At 37.5% G+C, this 22,290-nt stretch overlaps 1 protein-coding gene across 3 annotated transcripts; it reads right to left on the bottom strand.

The window, feature by feature from the left end:
- Positions 1 to 2,040: 2,040 nt before the first annotated feature.
- On the bottom strand, positions 2,041 to 20,492 carry LOC128860194 (arylsulfatase B). Of its 3 annotated transcripts, XM_054097510.1 has the most exons (8): positions 20,384 to 20,492; positions 8,916 to 9,166; positions 8,667 to 8,826; positions 5,446 to 5,672; positions 5,047 to 5,308; positions 3,370 to 3,527; positions 2,518 to 3,300; positions 2,041 to 2,239 (listed from the first exon to the last, which is right to left on the bottom strand). In XM_054097510.1, the coding sequence occupies exons 2-8, from the start codon at positions 9,057 to 9,059 to the stop codon at positions 2,222 to 2,224; spliced, it is 1,752 nt and encodes a 583-aa protein (XP_053953485.1). In that variant the 5' UTR covers positions 9,060 to 9,166; positions 20,384 to 20,492; the 3' UTR covers positions 2,041 to 2,221. The 3 variants fall into 3 exon arrangements, with proteins under 3 accessions (XP_053953485.1, XP_053953483.1, XP_053953484.1); XM_054097508.1 differs by lacking the exon at positions 2,041 to 2,239 and having other exon boundaries at positions 2,378 to 3,300; XM_054097509.1 differs by lacking the exon at positions 2,041 to 2,239 and having other exon boundaries at positions 2,378 to 3,300; positions 20,380 to 20,466.
- Positions 20,493 to 22,290: the final 1,798 nt, after the last annotated feature.

Genomic DNA, 22,290 nt, shown 5'->3' with positions numbered 1-22,290 from the left:
AACATTTTTATAATTTTTTTATATATTATATTATTACTTTCTATATAAAAAAAATTTTCCTTTATAAAAAAAATTGTGGTATACAATTTTAATTCTATAAAATGTTTTTTGGAAATATATATATATTTTTTTGATTTAATACATTTTTTTTTTGGAAAATTTTTTGGAAATTTTTTTTCTATTAAAAAAATGAAAAATGTGGGGAAATTTATGGGATTTTTTTTTGGAAAACTTTTTGGATGTCTTTTTATTTAAGAAAACATTTTTTTTGGAAAAAGTTTTAGAAATTTTTTTCCTATTAAAAACAAGAAAAATTTGGGAAAATTATTTGAAATTTGTTTTAGGAAAAATTTTTGAATTTGTTTTTGTAAGAAAAAATTTGCTTTAGATAAAATTTAGAAATTTTTTTCTATGTACAAAAAAAATGTGTGGGAAATTATTGGAGTTTTTGTTTTATAAAATGTTTGTTTGGAAAACTTTTGGATTTCTTTTTATTTATAAAAAATGTTTTTGAAAAAAGTTTCAGACAATTTTTTTTTTGGTAAAAACAAGGAAATGTGGAGAACATTGTTGGAATTTTTTTTTGGAAACATTTTTAAGCTGTTTTTTATTAATTTACAATTCAAGTTAACTGAAATAATTTTGCAACTTTTTTATAATTCTGGGGCTTATTCAATGCTAGAAATATTCTTAAAGAATTTATAAAGTCAACATCTTCTGTTAATTTTTAACATTTTTTCTAATAAAATATATTTATAAGAAAATTTTAGGAAATCTTTTTTTCTATTTAAAAAAAAAATTGTGCTGGAAAATTTTTGGGATTTTTTTATTCTATAGGGTGTTTTTTTAGAGGTTAGGTTTTCAAGATGAAATAAAACGTATATAATTTAATGTTATGGCCAAGAATTTAGCTTTATTATAAAGATAAGGGTTTGCCATTATGTTTTAAAAATGATACCCATTCAACCAAAAGTGAGCTTCATCGCTGAACAAAATTTTCTTCGATACGTCGCGCGAACCGAACCATTATTTTCGTAATAAATTTGCACGATTTGCAAACGTTGTTCAGGTGTAAGTCTATTCATTATGAAATGGCAAACCAAACTGAGCATAAATCAAGTGACAGCTGTCAAAAATACCATCTACGAAAAAAGTAGTGCCAACTTGAAAACCTAACCTCTAAAAAAAACACCCTATATAAAATATTTAATGGGAAATATATATGGATTTTTTTTTGATTTAATAAAATTTTTGTTTTGGAAAAGTTTTTCGTAATTTTTTTTGGATTCTTTGTGTTTATTAAATTAAAAAAAATTTGGAAAAATTTTTGGAAATTCTGTTTTCTATTAAAAAAAGAAAAATGTGGGGAAAATTATTGGTATGTAATATATTTTTTTATTTTATAAAATTTTGTTTTGGACAAATGTTTTTTTTTATTTTTTATTAAAAATAAATTTGTTTTGGAAATTTGTTTTTGATGTTTTTGTTGATTTAATAAAAAAATGTTTGGAAGAATTTTTGGAAATTTTTATGTGTTTTTGGAAAAATATTTGTAAAAAACGTGTGGAAGTTTTTTTTATTTCATAAAAAAATTGTGGGAAACATTTTTGGAATTTCTTTTTTTATTTCATACAACTTTTTTTAGCAAAAGTCAAAATAATTTAGTACTACCGCTAGTTCGTGCACATATTGAAATGCATTATAACTCAACTCAAGGAAAATATTATGCAGAAAGAAAAATTTAGAAGTTGGTTACTTTTTTCGCTTAGTGTATTCCAAGGCAAGTAGTAGTCTCAGTAAGCAATTCATTTGGCTATATTCTACTTATTTGGTCTCTAAGTTTTAAAATTTTGTTAAAACTACTCTAAACTGTCAATTTTTAATTAAAGATTTTGACATTTTAGGCACCGAAAGATAAAAAAAAAATACATAATTCGTGTGGTGTCTGCTCCATTGCTACTACCAGCTCAATGTGTCTCAATGTATATATATATGTACTAGGTTGCCCAAAAAGTTTGCGGTTCAATGAGAAAAACAAAATTTTATGGTTTGAAATGCACTTTATTATTTAGTATATTCTCCCTGATCATCAAAACACCTTCTCCAACGAGATTCGAATTTATGAATCCCATCCCCGACGTAAGAATCTGAAAGGGCTGCAAAATACATTTCCACAACTGTTGAGACCCCATCATTTGATGAAGAACGCTTTCCGCGCATGTTAGTTAACAGTCTGTAACTAAAAAAAGTTCGTAATTACAAATTTAAGCACATAATAAATAAAATATTTAAAAAAAGCGGATTTTTCATAAACAAATATACTTATATGTACATATATAGATATTAGTTCAGAAACCAAATGCTTTTTGGATCTCCCTTTTATTTATAAATACAATTTTTATTTCCGTTACAGCTGGAGTGCGTTCAACATTTGCTCTGCTTCTTTATTACTATGACTAAAATAATACTTCAAAATGTGAATATCAATAGAGCACACGCCCATAAAACGGCCCTTACACTAAATGGCATTCGCGCCGCAACACCATCCGTTTCATCGGCATCTTCCCAACAACCCCATTCGCCATCGTGCAATGCCGGATTAGAGTTCATGTCTAAAGGTTTATTATTCGGCGCATGTGCCGTCTCGCGGAAATGCGCCACACGTTTTTGCAGCTCCTGCACGACCTTACCGCCACTCATTGCTGGGTATAAGTTGTTTTGCTCACACGGATCCACATCGATATCGAAGAGACAAGGTTCCGACAATGGTTCGCATGCTACACCTTGCGATGCATTGGCCATTAGGCAGTAGATTGCCGCTTCCTCGCGTAATTTTGTTATATTGACATTGCGCTGCACCAGCGCCCCACCGGCCAGTTGCTGCCAAACCGTCGTATTCATTATGACCTCTTCATAGGCGGCTGCACGCGGATCAAAGTCAAAATCGTTGCTTGCGTTGTTACGTGCACCCATCCAAACATCATATAAACCATTATTAATGGTGCCATTGATCAATTTCCATTTTCCCTTGCCATACGAGACGTAATTGTAGATATCGTCAATATTGTGCACAATCTCACGCTCCACCGCATCATAGCCATATTTTAGTGCGGACCATAGATTCAGCCCATCGAGCTTCAGTTGTTGCGTGTCGAGTGGTATATTGGCCGCAGCCGCTAAGGTGGGTAGAAGATCGGCAATATAGAGTTGTTGCTTCCAAACGGTGCCCAAATTTTCGAGTAACGGCGACCAGATGGCACCGGATGAGCGTATACCACCTTCCCAGGGCGAATTCTTTTGCTGGAAAAAGGAAAGCACAAAAATTATTCACAGAGAGTTAGTTGGTTTGCGTGTACGCGTAATACTTACACCTTTGAGGGGATAATTGGAGGCGGTAGTGGAGTGCATTCCTCTCGTCGGCCCACCATTGTCGGAGAGAAAGACTATAATTGTATTGTTGAGGATATTTTTCTGAGCGAGCGCATCAATCACAGAAGCTACACTCTGATCAAGTTTGGAAACCATAGCTGAAATCAAAATTAGAGTCAATTAAATAGAAAAAATAAATATAAACAATTTCAGTTAAAAAAAAAACATAAAAATCTGATTGCAAACATAAGTGGACCTGCATTTATACTCGCGCTTGAACTATTGGATTATATTGAACTAAAAATTTGTGAGCGTTTTCTGCTCGATGTCTGCTATATCTCACGATGTGTACATCGACTTTATAAACAAGAATAATAAAAAATTGGCGCGTACTTCTGTTCCTCCTCCTATTTCCGGCATGTGCCTTGATGTTTTCCCACAAATGAAGCGAAAGCCGACTTCGAACGGCAGATGGTTTTTAATTAGAAGCTCTTTCATGTTAGAATTGCACTCGAAGGTTTGCCAATGCCTGTCGAGGCGCGACCGCTATCAGAAAAAAGTGAATTTCGGGTCAAAAAAGTTCTTGGATAGTTTTGTGCTTGGTGCGGTCAGTGGTGTGTTATGGCACTCCAAAGTAAGGGTAGGTTAGGTTAGGTTATGGTGGTAGTCGGTCTCTACGACCGACTCACTTAGACCTTACAGGTCCGTTGTTATACCACTGTGCTGCACGGGAACCCCATTTACTTTCCTTCGTGGAACCATTTTCTGGTTCTCATGAAGCGTAGAATTGATCCCATCCCCTCGCCAGACAGCTCTTCAACTTCTGCAATATTGATGGGAGAAAACCCTAGTCTCGAGGAATGCCTGCCAAATGGCCAATGACCGGTTATACAAGCCACGACCTTCGATATATCATCTACTTAGAGGCAATTCCTTTGTCCTTTTTTTTGTTTATTTGCGGCCATAGCTAACTCATCGGCTTTACAATTTCCCTCTCTGTGCCCCGGAATCCAAATAAGGCTGACCTTGAATACACGCTTATATCATATAGGGCTGCCCGACATTCCTGTGCAACCTTTGATCTTAGTATGGCCGCATTCATTGATAAAGTAAAGGTAAAAAAGAGAAAGTTTAATACTTTCTTTGGAACCGAGATTTATGCTGCTTGTGGACCCAATGCAACAGCAAAATGATTGTTTTAACCTTGAACGGCATCGAGGATGAGGCTGGTCGCCGAAATCTTGAAAAACGTTAAATCGAATCACTTTCAGAGAGCTCATTCTGTTACTCAAGAAGGAAGATTAGCCAGAAAACTCTTTAGAACTTTTAATGCGGAAGGGTCACATACGAGCAGGACAGCTGGAAAAAATCGTGGTCAAACCATTGTAAGTTAGGAAAAGCGAACGCTAGGCGCAGAACAATTACTAAGAAGTTTTTGAAGTGATTTTGAAGTGAACCAAACGCCAAGCATGTTAACTGACTAGATAGAAGTAGATGATTGGCAAGAAACAGACGGAAATGGCGAATAGGAAGAATGTTTCATTCTACCAACACAGCACCAAGTCCGCTCATTTCTATAGCGAAATACCAGCAGCTTTAGGCGCTAAGATTAGGGCTACATCGCTTCCGCCGTATGCCGTATACTCGAAAAAATTGTGTTCGTTTCCTTCAACTCACCTGCATATGTTCGCCTTTCGTTATCTTTAATGTATGCAAATTTCTCTATTTCCTCTGATGGCGCCTGCAGCGGATCATCTTCATTACCGGAATGCGGTGCCAGTTGACTTAGTAGCAAAAATAGTGGTTGTTTGGTCACATCATGTTCGCTTATCAGTTTTGTTGCTGCTTCGGTGAGCACATCGGTGACATAGCTGCCGATATATTGGCGCGACACAGCAAGATTATCACGGAAATCGTGACCGCGTGATAAGTTTTTAGGCTATGAAAATATTGTTATTACTAAATTCTTGTTACGAGTCTAAGTAGGAACAAAATTAAGCACGACTAGCATTTGTGCTATGCAAATTTTATATTTGCAAAAATGCAATTTTGTTTTCGTTGATAAATTTTACATACCGTAGGAACCTGTGTTTGGTCATAGTAATCCACATGAGAGCCAAGGTAACCAAAATGCCGATCAAATCCACGCTTTGTTGGTGTGTATGTTTTACTTGACATCCCTTGATGCCATTTGCCTATTAAGCTGGTATAGTAGCCGTGCTGTTTGAAGATCTGCGCGATGGTCGTCTCGTCCAGCGGCAGACCCCAGGGCTCCTCGTTTTTAATGACGTAATGTTGCATGCCTAACAAAGTTAATACAATTTGTTGGTGTTAATTTTCAATATTGACGCTAATTTTAATCAATGCTGATGAGCAGCAGCAGTGCAGCGAATGGAGTAATAAGAAGTGCTCCTACATAAGGGTCTTCATTCTCGTCAAATTTTCACAGTAATTAGTGCATTTATTTATATTTTTAACTCGAGATTAATGGGTCTATAAGAATAAGAGCGTGGCATGCCATCGGGATCCAAGTACTTTGAAAACGTTGTAACTTTTTATGAAAATTTGTTTATTTGTAGGCTTCAAGTTAGCTGAAAGAATTTTGAAATTTTTGTTTTGATTTTAAGGTTTATTCAATGCTGAAAACTTTCTTATAGAGTTTGTAAAGTCGGTTCATTTTTAGCATTTTTAAAATCTTTTTTTAATAAAATTACTAAAAAAAAATTAAAAAAAAATTTTTTTTTGGGAAAATTTTTGGAAATTTTGTTCTATTAAAAAAAAGAAAAGTGTGGGGAAATTTATGAGATTTTGTTTTGGAAAACTTTTTGGATGTCTTTTTATTTAAGAAAACAATTTTTTTTGGAAAAAGTTTTAGAAATTTTTTTCCTATTAAAAACAAGACAAATTTGGGGAAAGTATTTGAAATTGGTTTTTGGAAAAATTTTTGAATTTGTTTTTGTAAGAAAAAATTTGCTTTAGAAAAAAGTTTGCAAATTTTTTTCTATGTACAAAACAAATGTGTGGAAAATTATTGGATTTTTTGTTTTATAAAATGGTTTTTTGGAAAATTTTTGGATTTCTTTTCATTTATAAAAAATGTTTTTGGAAAAAGTTTTAGAATTTTTTTTTCTATTAAAAACAAGGAAATGTGGGGAACATTATTGGAATTTTTTTTTGGAAACATTTTAAGCTGTTTTGGAAACTTTTTTCCCATTAAAAAAAAAATTTGTCCAAAATTTTATAAAATAAAAAACAATATTCCTATATTCCATTTAATTTAAAAAAAATTTGTTTTGGAAATTTTTTTTGTTGATTAAATAAAAAAATTTTTGGAAGAATTTTTGGAAATTTTAATTTCTGTTAGAAAAGAAAAATGTTGGGAAAATTATTGGAATTTTGTTTTTATTTTATAAAATGTGTTATTGGAAAAATATTTGTAAAAAATGTGTGGAATTTTTTTTTTATTTTATAAAAAATTATGGGAATTTTTGGAATTTTTTTTTTTATATCATAAAATTTTTTTTAGCAAAAGTCAAAATAATTTAGTATTACCGCTAGTTCGTACACATATTTAAATGCATTATAACTTAACTCAAGGAAAATATTATGCAGGAAGAAAAATTTTGAAGTCAAGAAGTAGTCTCAATAAGCAATTCATTTGGCCTCTAAGTTTTAAAATTTTGTTAAAACTACTCTAAAGTGTCAATTTTTAATTAAAGATTTTGACATTTTAGGCACCGAAAGATAAAAAAAAAATACATAATTCGTGTGCTGTCTGCTCCATTGCTACTACCAGCTCAATGTGTCTCAATGTATATATATATGTACTAGGTTGCCCAAAAAGTTTGCGGTTCAATGAGAAAAACAAAATTTTATGGTTTGAAATGCACTTTATTACTTAGTACATTCTCCCTGAGCATCAAAACACTTGCTCCAACGAGATTCGAATTTATGAATCCCATCCCCGACGTAAGAATCTGAAAGGACTGCAAACTACATTTCCACAGCTGTTGAGACCCCATCATTTGATGAGGAACGCTTTCCACACATGAATTTTTTTAGGTCTGGAAACAGATGGAAGTCGGTAGGGGACAAATATGGTGTATACGGTGGATCATCCAACAATTCGAACTTTAATTCATGGATTTTAACCATTGCCAAAATTCTTTTGTGACACGGCACATCGTCTTGATGAAAAATAATTTTGCACTTTTTCCTTTTGCAAACTGAGTTTTTTGTCACGTTTTTTCCCCCTCTGCTAATATTCAGAATTTATTGTTTTACCAGTTTGCAAGTAATCCACAAACAAAATTTCTTTCCTTTTCTTGGCCGATTTCTGGACGCGAACTCGTTTCGGAGCCGAAGAGCCAGGTTCACACCACTTTTTAGCCTCTTGTTTTGATTTAGAGTCATGGTGATAGACCCAAGTCTCATCCATAGTAAAGAATTAAAGCACAAAATCCACTTTATCACTTTGTCGCTGAGAAAGTTGCATTCGAATGTGTTTTTGTTTCATTGTTAGCGAATGCGGCATGGGTTTTTTTCACACAGCTTTCTGAAACCCAATACTTTAATCAAAATATGGCTTACACTGCCCAATGAGATGCCTGGAGTTTCTACGAAGTCTCTTTCAGTCATTCGACCATTTTCCAACACGATTTCCGGACTTTTTCTTCGATTTTTGGTGTTGTTGCTGTTTTTGGACGTCCTTGAAGTGGATCATCTTCAAGTTTTGTACGATCACGTTTCAATTCAATAACCCATCTTTCTACTGTACTGATCGACGGCGAAACGTCTTTGTACACTTTCGACATTCGTTCATTGATTTTCTTTGCTTTTAAACCTTCCAAAAATAAAAATTCAATCACCGCCCGATACTTGACTTTTTCCATTGTAGAAAACACTGTGACACGTCGATACTAAATGGCTTTTAAACAAAGAATGAGCTGACAGATTGAAATGAAACTTCACATACGTTCATATCAAGAATGTTGGTTGGTTGGTTTAAGTGGTGATTCTTCCAGAATTCAACTAGCGCTTCCGCACCATTTTGTTGCCACATTCTCGTTACCAACTTGTCTACCAGTTGTTTACAGCATGACTATATCCAGTGTACCAACATAACAAAAATGTAGGCCAGTAGTAACGCTCTCTTTTATAGAACCGCAAAACTTATTGAACAACCTAGCACCAGTACTAGTATGGTATATATTTGTAACTGTCTGATTTCCCTGCCGCCAGAGTGCTCTTATCCCTTAAACTGCGAGTTTCAAAACGTTTTATTGTACTTTACTCACCTGTATGTATTGGATATTTTCCGGTTAGTAATGCCGATCGAGAAGGCGTACACATGGCGGGCGTATAGAGATTTTTCAAAATAACGCCACTGTAGGCCAAAGCATCAATATTGGGTGTCAGAAATTGATTGGAACCACGAAAGCTGATATCATCGACACCCTGAAATTTGTATTATTTATTTATACGAGTATATTTGTGATATGGAATTCATAGTGAGAAGATGTATAGAGAAAGCGGTGCAGATTTACCAAATCATCAGCCAATATAATTACTATATTGGGTCTATTATTTGTTTGTGCATCTGTGAACACAGAGTAGGTCAACAGAACAACGATCCATAGCTGATGAGAATTCCACAAATTCGTATGCATTGTGTGGCTGTTATTAGTCATCCAATGCACTGTCTGCCACTCAAGTTTTTTGAGAGATCTTCAAAATATTTAGGTATGCAAGTTGGGCTATCGCAATGCTCAAGTCATCTCACTGTAGACCCAAGTAGCTACATGCAAAAGAAAGAAATATTTAGTTTTTTTTGTTTAGAAGTGTGAGCATCCATTTTTTATATATCTACTATAAAACTAATTTGCTAAGCTTATTTATTTTGTGATTACTGGAAAATAGAATTTTCTTTTTTCTTTATTGCTGTGACTCTTTAGTTTCATATGCACTCATAAGCATTTGCACACACGTGGAACTAAAAGGTAATTACTTGGAATTACTTCTATATTTTAATTTTATAATTTTCCAATATTTACTCTCGTGGACGGCTGTGGTCATTAAGTAATTTGTTAAGTTAAATTCGATGTTTTATTTGATTGCTGGCGTGTTTTAATTTACTTAACTCTGTTTAATAGTACTCTAACACCTCCAAACACGTAGACACACACACATACACATCCGTGCATTGATTGTATAAAGGCGTGAGTAAAATTATTTCCAGCGTTACATTCAGGCAGCAAGGGATTGGTATATGGCACTTATTTATTTGGAAAAAACACTGGTTAATTGTTTATAGATAACGAATCCGATAGTTAATTAGTGTAATAGTTGATGTGCATCACCGAAGCGCCATATACCGAAGATTCTAAATAAAAGTTTATTGTCGTTGTCTGAACACCAGTAAATCTATGAATAACTGTAATTGATTATGCATGTACTCGTATTTTTTTACATACACTGCACGGCAAAATGTGACTTTTTTCCAAAAACCTGCTGTAAGTCGCCGAACTTTTTGGTAGAATTCTCGGGCGTTTTTCTTATCGGCCAGCATTTCAAGCTCTTCACATTCACGTATTGCGGCTTCTAGTTTCCTCTTTTTCGCAATACGGCTATCTTACTTCCTTACCTATGTGGCGTTACAACCGTGTGCCGATTTGGGCCTAATCCAAAATGGGGCACCAGCTGTTTCAGTCCTGCGCTTCTGCAGCACTTGGTATTTCCAACGGAGATGTGGTCTTCCTCTTCCACGCTTTCCGTTTTGGGGTACTGTGTCGTAAATTCGCCTTGCTGAAGCGTCTTCATTCATACGGGTGACATGGCCAAGCCAGTGTAGCCGCTGTATTTTTACACGCTTATAGTTCCCTATGTCCCTATATAGTTCATACAACTGGCTGCTCCACCGTACGTGGTACTCCTTGCTAATGCAAAGATCTTACGTAGAATGTTTCTCTCTAAGGCTCTCAAAACTTTTTCATCCGCTGTTGACATCGTCCATGTTTCTGAACCATATATTAGGACGAGAGAGAGCTCTACTTCTCAGTTGCCTACTGAACCCTAAGTAACACCTGTTGGCAAGAGTTATTATATCCAGGATTTGGCGTATGGTGGACTTACCAGGGATGAAGCCGCACTGATAGGGTCCAATCAGTTTGTTGACGATAGGCTTCATTCTCTCACACAACACGCTCGACAGGACCTTGTATGCGATGTTAAGCAGGCTTATCCCGCGGTAATTTGCGCAGATTGCAGAATCAACGGCTCTCTTCCTTTCTCAAATCTCGGTAGCGATTCCACGCGGCTCGCGTTGTACCCGATCACAACGTAGCCCTATAGACAGCGTTCTTTCTTTCCACTGTGGCGTGACATTCTTCGTCGTTGTTTTTTTTTCCTTGTTCACTCCCTTCGGCAGCATAGGGTCTCGACAAGACTCTTCCCTCGTACACGGTTTTGCACCGTCCCATAAAATGTCGGCATCTGCTAGTTCGCGCAACATCTACCAACCTTCTCAAAGTATTTTTTGGTCGACCGCGACCTCTGCTCCCTTGCGGGTTCCAGTTCACAGTGCCATTCTCGTTATGCTGTCTGGTGGTTTTCTCAATGTGTCACCTATCCAACCCCACTTTTTGCGTTTGATTTGCTTAAGAATGGGTTCCTCATTCGTTAATCTCCACAGTGCGTCGTTGCTGTTGGTGTTTGGCCAGAATATTCGGTAGATGATGCAGAGACATTTGTTGATGAACAATTGTAGCCTCTGTGTGGTGGTGTTTCGCTTCCGTACAACAATGCGGACTTCACGCATGAGCCGAGTATTCGTAGTTTAGTGCCGGTGAAGAGATTTGCGAACTTCCCCATACTGAATGCATTGTCCGAATGCCGCCCTTGCTTTGTTTAGCCTGCAGTTGACATCTTCATCTGTTCCACCATATGCGGTGATGATGCAGCGAAATCCGACTCCTTCGTCGGCGGCGGCACGCAGAGAACAAGAAATGTGGCTCTAATGCTCTGGCATGCCGAACACCCGAATACAAGCAAGGGGGAGCAAGAGTAAGAGTCGAATGGTGAACTTTTTAGTTGTCTGCTACGATTACATTTTTCGATGTCTAATATTCTTTGTGTAGTTAAATGTACGGTTTTCGTTGGCGTATTTTGGCTGCGACAAGAAAATTATCCGAATCTTGGGTGCTCAGATCGTATGCATACCAAAAATACTAGAAATGTATCTTCTATCTATCGTAATATAATCTATCTGGTTTCGCGTTTTTCGATCAGCAGGCAGCCAGGTAGCTTGGTAAATTCTTTTGTGCTGAATGTGGTGCTACAGACTACTATGTTTCGGACCGGGACGAAGTTTATCAGTCTCTGTTCGTTACCAGATGTTTCGTTACACAGGCTGAATTCTCCGACTGCGGGACCAAAAATTCCTTCTTCGCCCAACTTGGCATTGAGTCACCAAACACGATTTTTATGTCGTGGTGGAGGTAGCGCTCAAAGCAATGTTCCAGGCGTGCAAAGAAGCAGTATCTGGTCTCTTGGTCCTTTTCTACCGTCGAAAAGTTGCAAATTACTGAGATGTTGAACAGTCTGACTTTGATGCGGATTATTGCGAGACGCTCATCTATCGGGATTAACGATTCAAACTAACCTCAAATCAAATTTGCGCTCCTTTACATGGGAGCTGCAATAGACGTCGCAAGGTCAAATAGTCTTCTTTCCTTGCCTCGCCCATCACATATTTTGAATGTTGGTGATGTCAGCCATTACTCTTACAAAGACATCAACTAGCTGGGCAAAGGTATCTTCCTTTTTGAGAGACTGGACATTTCAGGTGCATGCTCTCAAATTATAGTCCTTAGGTTGTTTGCCGTGCTCGTCATCAGATTAAAAAGTTCTTTCACCGAGGTTTTGTTTCGGTTCGAGTATCCGGAAGCTACCTAAAGGATACTTCGGTGCAGCCCAGAAGTCTTGAGCTGTTTAAATCGTATGCAGAAGGATCGCCCGGGCCACTTCCAGGTGAATAGTACTCAGAGGTTTTCCCCTTTGTGTGGACTTCCTCCAACCATACTCCAACCTAAGCTCAAGTCATCCACCAGAATTTAGTAAAAGTGAAAAATGTGTACGGCAGCTTTCATATATTGAAATTTTACTAAAACGGTTGTTCTATATACATATATATGTGTATGATTGGCGCATACACCCTTCTTGGGTGTTTGGCCGAGCTCCTCCTCCTTTTTGTGTCGTGCGTCTTGATGTTGTTCCATAAATGGAGAGACCTACAGTTTTAAGCCGACCCCCCACGGCAAATATTTTTTATGAGGAGTTTTTTCACAGCAGAAATACACTCGGAGCTTTGCCATTTCCTGCCATTTTCCTATTAGAATAAACTTTTTCTTCATTTCATTCGGTTACGGCGGCCCCGGATGTTTTAATACACAATATATTTGTCGCTTGAGTTGGATTTCGAGCTTTGGGGACAAACATCTCAGACGTAAACTTTCCAATCGCTAATCCACTGCTGTTATTTTTTTGTGTTGCACAGTGTTACTTGTATAATACTTGTACCAATAAAAAAACAACGTTTTTCGCAGCTAAGTAAACCATTTACTTCTTTCTCTTTTTCTTGGCGCAATAACTACCCAAGAAACTTTAATCGTTATTTTTCCACTTTGCTAATCGGCACAAATCGTATGGATTGGTGCGAGCCTACAATTCTGAAGTGCATAGGTTCGAAGTCCTGGTCATGAAACACCAATTGGTAGAAAGAGTTTTTCTAATATCAGTAATTTTCTAATCTCGTAGAGTATTTCCGCCATGAAAAGATATTTTGTATGCGTATCAGCTGCCGTTCGAATGTGGTGTAAAACTGTAGGTGAAATAGCATTCAGATGCACACCACTCACCGGAGGAGGTGCTCGGTCAAATAGCGAAAAAGAGAGTAACTGCCAATTATGTATGTATTTATATTCGGGACAAATTCTGCCAAGTCCTTCTACCTTTCCTTGGCCTTTCCAATAAAGAGAGCCCGTCCGTCCTTCCGCCAGCAGCAAAAGTTACCGCTTTGAATATTTTCAGGGCTGAAGCATTTACACCAATTCTTATGAACTGAATTAGTCAGCGTGACGGCTGGATCTCTGCATCATGTATATGAGTCTGTGAAGCTCATATCGTTTACGGCAATCGCCGCCGGCAACGCACGAAAGTTTAAAAAATGTTCGCAGAATATTTCGCTCGCGAATTTCTAAGGGCCGAATCATCGGGTGTTGTTAGTTTCTGCGTCCTGCGAAAGCTGGGCATGAAAAACTTTATAAAGTGTGGGTCATAATCGTTGAGAAGCGACCTTACACTTTATGGCGCAAGATTCCGAGTGCAATTGATTGCCATTTACTTAAGAGCGGCTTCAAATCATTTTTTTGCATATGATTCACACAGCCCATGACTTTGGTGCCTTGGCGCATTTGGGGAAAGGTGCACTTCACCAGTCCAGTAGATACCTCTCAGTTTTTTTTTTGTATTTTATAGAGTCCTAGCCGTTCATCCTATTGTGATGAAAGTTTAGTGAATTGTTTGGTGTACGTATGGAAAGATGTATGAGTTTGTTGGCTCGCAGTATGTGGCGCTGTGGTTGAGATGTACCTAAAAACGTTTTTATGGGTCGATTTGGCTAATATTCGGGGTATTTATTAAGGGGACAGATACCTGTAAAATTTCGATTTTTTTTTTTTTTCATAAAACGTTAATATAATCCTTTAAGAATATGTCAACAAATTTTTAGAACGTAAATTTAAGTATTTCTTATATCCAAACTATATTTTCCGAATTGGCGTACACGATAACTTGAAAAGTTATTGACCGATCTCCCTGAAATTTTGCACACATCTTTTTTATGATATTTCTGTCTATGTGAATTTACAATTTCGAAAATTTTTCGAAAAAATAATTTTTTCGAAGCAAAAATAGTGGGAAAACTCGCCCCAAAATTATTTTGTGTTTTGAAGCATTTTATTCCGCGAATTTTTTTTTCATTTTTTTTAAATTCATATAGTAATGATGACATTAATAAACACAAAAATTGTTGGTTTCTTGTATTCAGGTCACTGACGCCGATGCTACAATGTCCGCCGATTGAGAAGCCCCGCTGCGGCCTTCCTGGAAGAATTGAGTGTACATCCGCCATTTTAAATGATTAAAATAAAAAAAAAATTATTTTATTTTAATGTATGATATAAATAAACTGTATGCCAATTTTGAAAAAAATATATTGACTTCTTCATTTTAAATAATTTTAATGAAAATCAGAGAAAACATGGTCGTTTACAGGAATCTGTCCCCTTAAACGCGAAAAATGGAAGTTGTGACAAATCTGACAACGTTGAAATTTTTCGAAGCGCAACCTCGTCGCCAATTGCAAAATTTAGCAATTTGGCATAAAAACACGTAAAACGCAAGGAAAAAGTTCAAGTTCAACTTAGTCTACAATTCACACGTTCGTGCATGAAAAACCAGAAGATAGCAAATGTTTTTTCGAATAGCGGTCATCCGTGTGTATTTCTGCCATGAAAAAGCTCTACATAAAAACCATTTGCTATGCGGAGACGGCATAAAGCTGTAGATCTCTCCATTTGTGAAACGACATCAAGACGCACACTTCAAATTGGAAAAGGAGCTCGGCCAATCGCGCAAAAAAGGTGCAAGCGCCAATTATATTTAAATAATTTCCAAATTCTCATCCATATCGTAGTAGGTCTGCAGTTTGTGATGTCATTCTGAATCCCACTTTTAAAGATTCGAGTTATGTGAATGATGTCTTGTGGAGTTATATATTTTCTTTAATTTACAATTTTTTATTATTTATTAGGGCACTTTTCGATTCTTGCCAACTGTGTTTTCTTTCTGAACTCTCGTTTTTGAATAGTCAGAGCAAAGTTATGAACAGCTGCTGTAGACTTTAAAATATTTACATATTTATCGCTTCTTTACTTTACGGCCACTTTTCCACGTTTTTCCACGTTTTTGCATTTTTTGCATTTTCACTAAATACTCTTTGTATGGGTGATAATCTCAAGAGTATTTACATACAATCTCACATATGATTGTAAGCCTACGTATGCTTGTATCTGTGTAAGCGGCAGTAATCGAGATACCCTATAGGAAATATGTATTAATTTAGGCTCACAACAATTTATTGAAATGTACAACACACTGTCTAATACCAAAATAATTCGCCCACTCTGTTAAAATTTTATTTTTGGCCAATGTCAACTGCCCGACAAGATATTGCTTAAGGGCGTCGATCTCAACGCTCCACTGTTCCTAAATACTTCAATTCTCGAAGTCAAACTTCGTTTCGAATCGGTGAAGGGGGACGATTTCACTACTCTAACCGAGTGAGGCGATTTTGTGGCTCAGCTCCGATGGCCACCACTCCAAGCTGCTATCAAAGGTGTGAAGTGCGTCTAACTAGAGCCGAAGTTAGTTTCGTGGTTGTCCGTGTCGGACCAGGGGAGCCAGAGCAGGCCTCATGTATGGCTCACAAGCGTATGTCCTCATAAAAAATATGTGCCAAGCGACATGGTATGCAAAAATGGGATTGATCTCAGCTACACCTACATCACCAGGTTAAGGTATTAGTCTGGTCAAAAGGTATTTTCGAAATTCCGCCATTTTGTTATTTTTCAAAAAATATTTCCCATTGTCACACCTGTCAGAATGACAAGCCTACAGAATAATAATCAGTTTAACTTTTTCGTTTCAGATGTCCTGGAGAGCCAAAAAGGAAAAAGCCCGGTGACAAGCCATCTATCTTGTTTTTAAGACAGTTACTTTGGTGCCTGATATCTAATTGTTAGAGGAAAATTTTTGGATACTCTGTACAACTTGATGCAGGGATATCTGAATGCAGTTGTTAGATGGGCAACGGATTGTGGCCTGTCGGTGAATCCTCTTAAGACGGAGCTCGTCCTATTTACGAGGAAATATAAAATACCCAGAGCTCAACTTCCCTCACTAGGGGGCGCTCCTCTGATGCTTTCTGACAAGGTGAAGTACCTTGGTATTATTCTTGACAGCAAGCTTACATGGAAGCCCAATATTGAGGAAAGGGTGAGGAAGGCAACAATCGCCTTGTATGGGTGCAAGGGCGCAATTGGCAAAAGATGGGGCCTCTCGCCTCGAGTTGTTTTCTGGCTGTATAATACCATTGTAAAGCCTATCTTGTTATATGGAGTCATAGTCTGGTGGAACTCACTAGAGAAGACGATATTGGTGAAGAAGCTGGAAAGAGTTCAGAGGTCGGCACTCATTGGAATCAGTGGGGCGCTTCGAACGACTCCTACTCTGGCGCTCAACGCAATGTTAAATGTGGTACCCGTAGATATCGCAGGCAGAACTGCCGCTACACGTACCGCAATCAGACTGAGGGGCTGGAGCTATAAGCTCAATCTCCCTTATGGGCACTCAAGCATCCTTAGAAACTTTGAGTTCATCCCTCTGTCAACAGACCAGTGTATACCCTCATTTAGTCCAACCGGAACATTCACCACTCACATCCCGGCAAGGGAAGAGTGGACGGGGGGCTACACTTGGGGTCAGGGCCTGGTGAACTTGTTCACGGATGGATCGAAGTTGGAAGGAAAGGTTGGCGGAGGAGTCTTTTGCGAAGGGCTCCCCGTCAGACTAAAATTCAGGTTACCGGACCACTGCAGTGTGTTCCAGGCAGAGGTAGCCGCAATCAAGGAGGCAGCTGATTGGCTGCTCAAATGGGTACTAACAGTCAAGAAGGTAAATATTTACTCCGATAGCCAAGCGGCAATAAGGGCCCTCGGGTCTATGACGGTGCATTCGGAATTGGTCAAGGAATGCTTGACCTCACTTTCGACTGCGTCCGAATTCTTTGACATCAGCCTCATCTGGGTTCCCGGTCACAGCGACATTGCGGGAAACTGTGAGGCGGATGAGCTGGCTAGACAAGGGACATGTGAGGTGATTTCCCCGCGGAGGGAGAAAATTGGAATCCCCCTGACTACCTGCGGTCTGCTCCTGGAAAGATGGGCATCGCGCAAACTCAGCGAGCGCTGGGAAAATGCACAAACGTGCAAAGTCGCGAAATCCTTCTGGCCACGTGTGGACCGAAGGCGCTCGAGTGAGCTTCTGAGGCTGACAAAATATCAGCTCTCCCATCTAGTGGGTTCTCTCACAGGGCACAATGCGCGAGGAATGCATGCTGTGAGACTTGGAATCATCTCGAGTCCTTTCTGTGCTGGATGTATGGAGGATGAGGTGGAATCATCTCAGCGCCTTCTCCTTAGCTGCCCTGCCCTGGCGGGGCTAAGATTCAGGCATCTTGGCTCTTACTTCTTTGCCACGCCTGCTGAGATAGCTGGCGCTGACATTAAAAATCTGATGAGTTTCATCAGCAGCATTAAGCGGTTGACGCAAACATAGTCATCGTTCATAATCCGCACGCTCCTAACCTTCCCATCACCACCTCTCCCCGCCCTCTCCCTGCACCTCATCGGTCCTTCCCCTCTCCTCACTTCCTTGACAATGGTATCACAAAAGACGAATCTCTCTTCGTCCAAGTGTGCCCACTCCCTGGGCAACCATACTAACCTAACCTAACCTACTTTGGTGCCACCCTACTACAAAACAATATGGAAAAAAAGAATTGTTTTTGTATACTATTTGTTGTCAATAATAACATACTAAATATAAAATAAAAACGATAGCATTTTATTTTCTTTAAAAACAATTCCTATAAAATATCAATAAAAATGAGTATTTGACCAGACTACTAACTTAATGGTGACGGGTTTGGAACGTACTCCGAAGCCCGCTAGGGTTCTAACGCGAAGCGGGTTGTCTCACGGATTTAGTGCAACAGCCATTTATTTTTCTTATTAATTTTCACCGTATCATACTCAGGTGGCAGAATATGACAAATACCCGTGAGAGATCCAAGTTCCAAATCCGATGAAGCAAGAACGTCACTGTTCATATTTAAAAAGGCCGCCAAGTTCTCAAATAATTTGGTATTACACAGAGGCACAGAGGGATCCATAAGGCAGTTTATGCAGCTGTTTAGGTGCCCCAGAGGCGCACTGAGAAAATAATTAAACGAGTGAGAAAAGAGTACAATTTTTTAAGAGTGAAAATTTTACTTGGAGTTTTGTATCCTCAATGACAATATTACCATTCACAAAAACATATTTCAAATTACGACACTCATACATTCGCCGTAGCCGAATGGTTGGTGCGTGGCTACCATTCGGAATTCGGAGAGAACATCAGTTCGAATTCCCGTGAAACATCGTAATGAAGAAAAAGTTTTTTCTAATAGCGATCGCATCTCAGCAGGTAATGGCGAAACTCCGAGTGTATTTGAAAAGCTCCTCTTAAAATATAAAGGGTTTTCCAATAAGAGATGTTATTTTAGTATTCGAAGAAAAATGCTTTTTTTAATGTAAATGATAGGATGTTTATTTCATTATAAAGAGGAAGGCATGCCGTTAATAGTGGAAAACAACATCAGGCGAATGACCACCACGACCCCGCTTACAGGACAATATCCTTTTCATAAAATTTTTCATAACCGAATTGCACAGTGGCTGCCCTATGCCCTCGATAGCCTCACGAATTCCATCTTTGAGGTCTTGAATCGACCCTGGGCTGTTGGCGTAGACCTTCTATTTCCCGTGGCCCCAAAGAAAAAAGTCACAAGGTGTTAAATCACAAGATCTCGATGGCAAATTGTGATCATCTCTTCGAGAGATAACACGTTCCGGAATCTTTTCCCGTAAAAGATCAATTGTTTCGTTGCTTGTGTGGAACGTAGCGCCGTCTTGTTGAAAATAAACTTTGTCCAGATCAATACCATCCATAACCAACCAACCACAATCCGGCCACAAAAAATCGTTAATCATCTCTCGATAGCGCAATCCATTCATTCATAACAACTGTTATTGGAAAACCCTTTATCTGCCGTTCTATTTGTGGAACAACATCAAGACGCACGCCACAATTAGGAGGAGGAGCTCGGCAAAACACCCAAAAAGCTTAAGGGGTCGCCGACCTGGTTAGTCCGGGGTTCTGCGCTATACCCTTGCAAGAGATGCATACGAGTACGTGAAATAATTTATACGGCGCAGAGCGTTCTCATGTGAGAACGAAACGGTGACTAGTTACGGTTATATGTAAATTAACGCGAGCTAGAGGATTTTCCTGAAGGGTATTTAGTCCGAAACGTTCCACACAGTGTTTCACTTATCAAACCACGTCGTCTTGTATACTATAGATATGTATATACATTTAGTAGGTATTTAAAAATAGCAAACTATTGGAATAAGTAGTTAAAATTATTGTAATTTAAGTCGTATTATTTTTTTTTTTGTTTTTTGAATTACCATGTTTCTTTCTGGTCTAAAATTATTTTTATATAATTCTCAAGCGATTTAAATAACAAGGAAATATTTTAATTCTAGCTTAATTTATTTGATTCATTTGTATTCTAATTTATTGCATCTCATCTTCTTTTTTTTAATTTTTTAGCTTCCAACTTGGCTGATTTATGCACTCAAGCAAAGTTGTCATTTTCTCACACACTTCGAAAATACTGGCACTTGATAATGATCGTTTAAATGTTATTCTAAATAAACAATAGCCAGCCAATCAACCATGAAGTAGTGGGAGATTTTTAGTAGCCCCGTATAGCCCCATAAGCACAAGTAGGTACAGCTGTTATTTTTGATTTTTTATTTGACACAAATTTCGAGCAAGTAATAAAACGTAATAAGGTAAGTAGGTTTTTCCATAAATTATCACTTTTTCATTGAAAAAATTGAACTAAGCCTGGAACGATTTTACTAATTTTAAAGCCACGTGAAAGTTCAAAAATTATATTACACTTTCAATTAAACCAATTGGAGAATTAAATTTACTCTTAATATTTAGTATAAGTATACATAGGTATGCACTCAGAATAGTCTAACAAAATAACTCTACCAACCAGCGACGAACGTTTGCTTTTTACTCTAAAGCTTCCAATCGAATACAAAACCCAAACCGCTTCGTTACACTGAGCACGTCTAACTAACCTGCATGCTTCGCCAACAACTTAATTTAATCATATGTAAGCACAAACAAATGCAGCAAAAATAAATACAAGTAAAAATTTGGAAAGGTAACAAAATTGACTTGTACATATTTCAAATAAAGTAACTGAGCGGAGATTAATATTAAAGCGATGCGGTTATTTAGTGCGAGCGAGTGGCAAACGATATACCACAGAGTATTAAACAGTATTCAACAAAAACAATGGACAACAAGAGAGATAAGAGTTGTAAACGACTGGAGAGGTTGTTAATAGCGTTAATGCGGTAAAAGATATGAAAGTTTGAGTAAGAGAGATCGAGAGAGAGAGAGTGAGAGGAAACGAACTTGCAGCAGGCACTCTCTCATCCATTTGCTTTCTAGTGGACAGCAATCAAGAATGATAAAATACTTAAAAATAATAGAGTGCAAAGAATACCTTGTTAGATTTTCAAAAAATGTTTGTTCTGCGCAAATGTGTGTTCTGTCCAAACACGGCTGCCATGTTTAGACAAGAAACATAAAATTTGGCTTTAATTTAAAAATTTTAGGACTAAATAGAAGCAAGTAGGCGTCACAACACATGGGCTGGAAAGTTCTAGGCTTAACAAAGAAAACTTGTTTTTTTTTTGTTAAAAATTACATTTATTAATCAACGAAATTTCCATCAAGAACAACGCAATCATTCGAAAGCCGCTCTAACATTTCAATATCACTTTTGTTGAACGATTTATCTTTTGCCACAAAATAGACTTCAATTTCAGCGATAACCCCGATTCGAGCGAAATTTCTTATAGGCGAGCATTTTTTAAGTCTGCGAACAACTATGTAGTAGTCCCTAGCAGAGAGAAAATCTAGCGAATACGGTGGATGTGGGAGCAATTCGAAGTTCAATTCATGTAAAGGGTTTTCCAATAAGAGGTGTTATTTTAATGAAAGATCAATGGTTTCGTTGCTTGTGTGGCACGTAGCGCCGTCTTGTTGAAAATAAACGTTGTCCAGATCAACACCATCCAGTTCTCGATAGCGCAATCCATTCACCGTAACTATTGCTCAAGCTTCATTTTCGAAAAAGTTAGGTCCAATTTTCATGCATTTCAACGACGCAATCAGCAAAGACACGGCGTTGTTGATGATCGGTCGGTTTGAATTCTTGTGTTAACTGTTGCCATAAAACCCAACTTTATAAGCATTAACACCCAACTCTTTATGCAAAATACGGTGTAATGACGTTTGTGGAATGCCTAATTCTACGATGAGAACGACGAGGAATGGAGAAACCTGGAATTTCCTCAACACTTTCGGCAACAACAGCAATATTTTCGGCTGTTCTTGAGCGACGTGCAGGGGTTTTATTCTTCATATCACTAACGCTGTCAGGACAAGATCGACTTTTTCACCAATTTCTGTATTGCGGTCCGACCAGGACCTGAATTTACAATTTCGAAAATTTTTCGAAAAAATAATTTTTTCGAAGCAAAAATAGTGGGAAAACTCGCCCCAAAATTATTTTGTGTTTTGAAGCATTTTATTCCGCGAATTTTTTTTTTCATTTTTTTTAAATTCATATAGAAATGATGACATTAATAAACACAAAAATTGTTGGTTTCTTGTATTCAGCTCGCTGACGCCGATGCTACAATGTCCGCCGATTGAGAAGCCCCGCTGCGGCCTTCCTGGAAGAATTGAGTGTACATCCGCCATTTTAAATGATTAAAATAAAAAAAAAATTATTTTATTTTAATGTATGATATAAATAAACTGTATGCCAATTTTGAAAAAAATATATTGACTTCTTCATTTTAAATAATTTTAATGAAAATC

The sequence above is a fragment of the Anastrepha ludens genome, chromosome 4 (genome assembly GCF_028408465.1).
Source record: "Anastrepha ludens isolate Willacy chromosome 4, idAnaLude1.1, whole genome shotgun sequence".
Lineage (NCBI taxonomy): Eukaryota > Metazoa > Arthropoda > Insecta > Diptera > Tephritidae > Anastrepha > Anastrepha ludens.
This window is presented reverse-complemented; position numbering and strand designations above follow the sequence as displayed.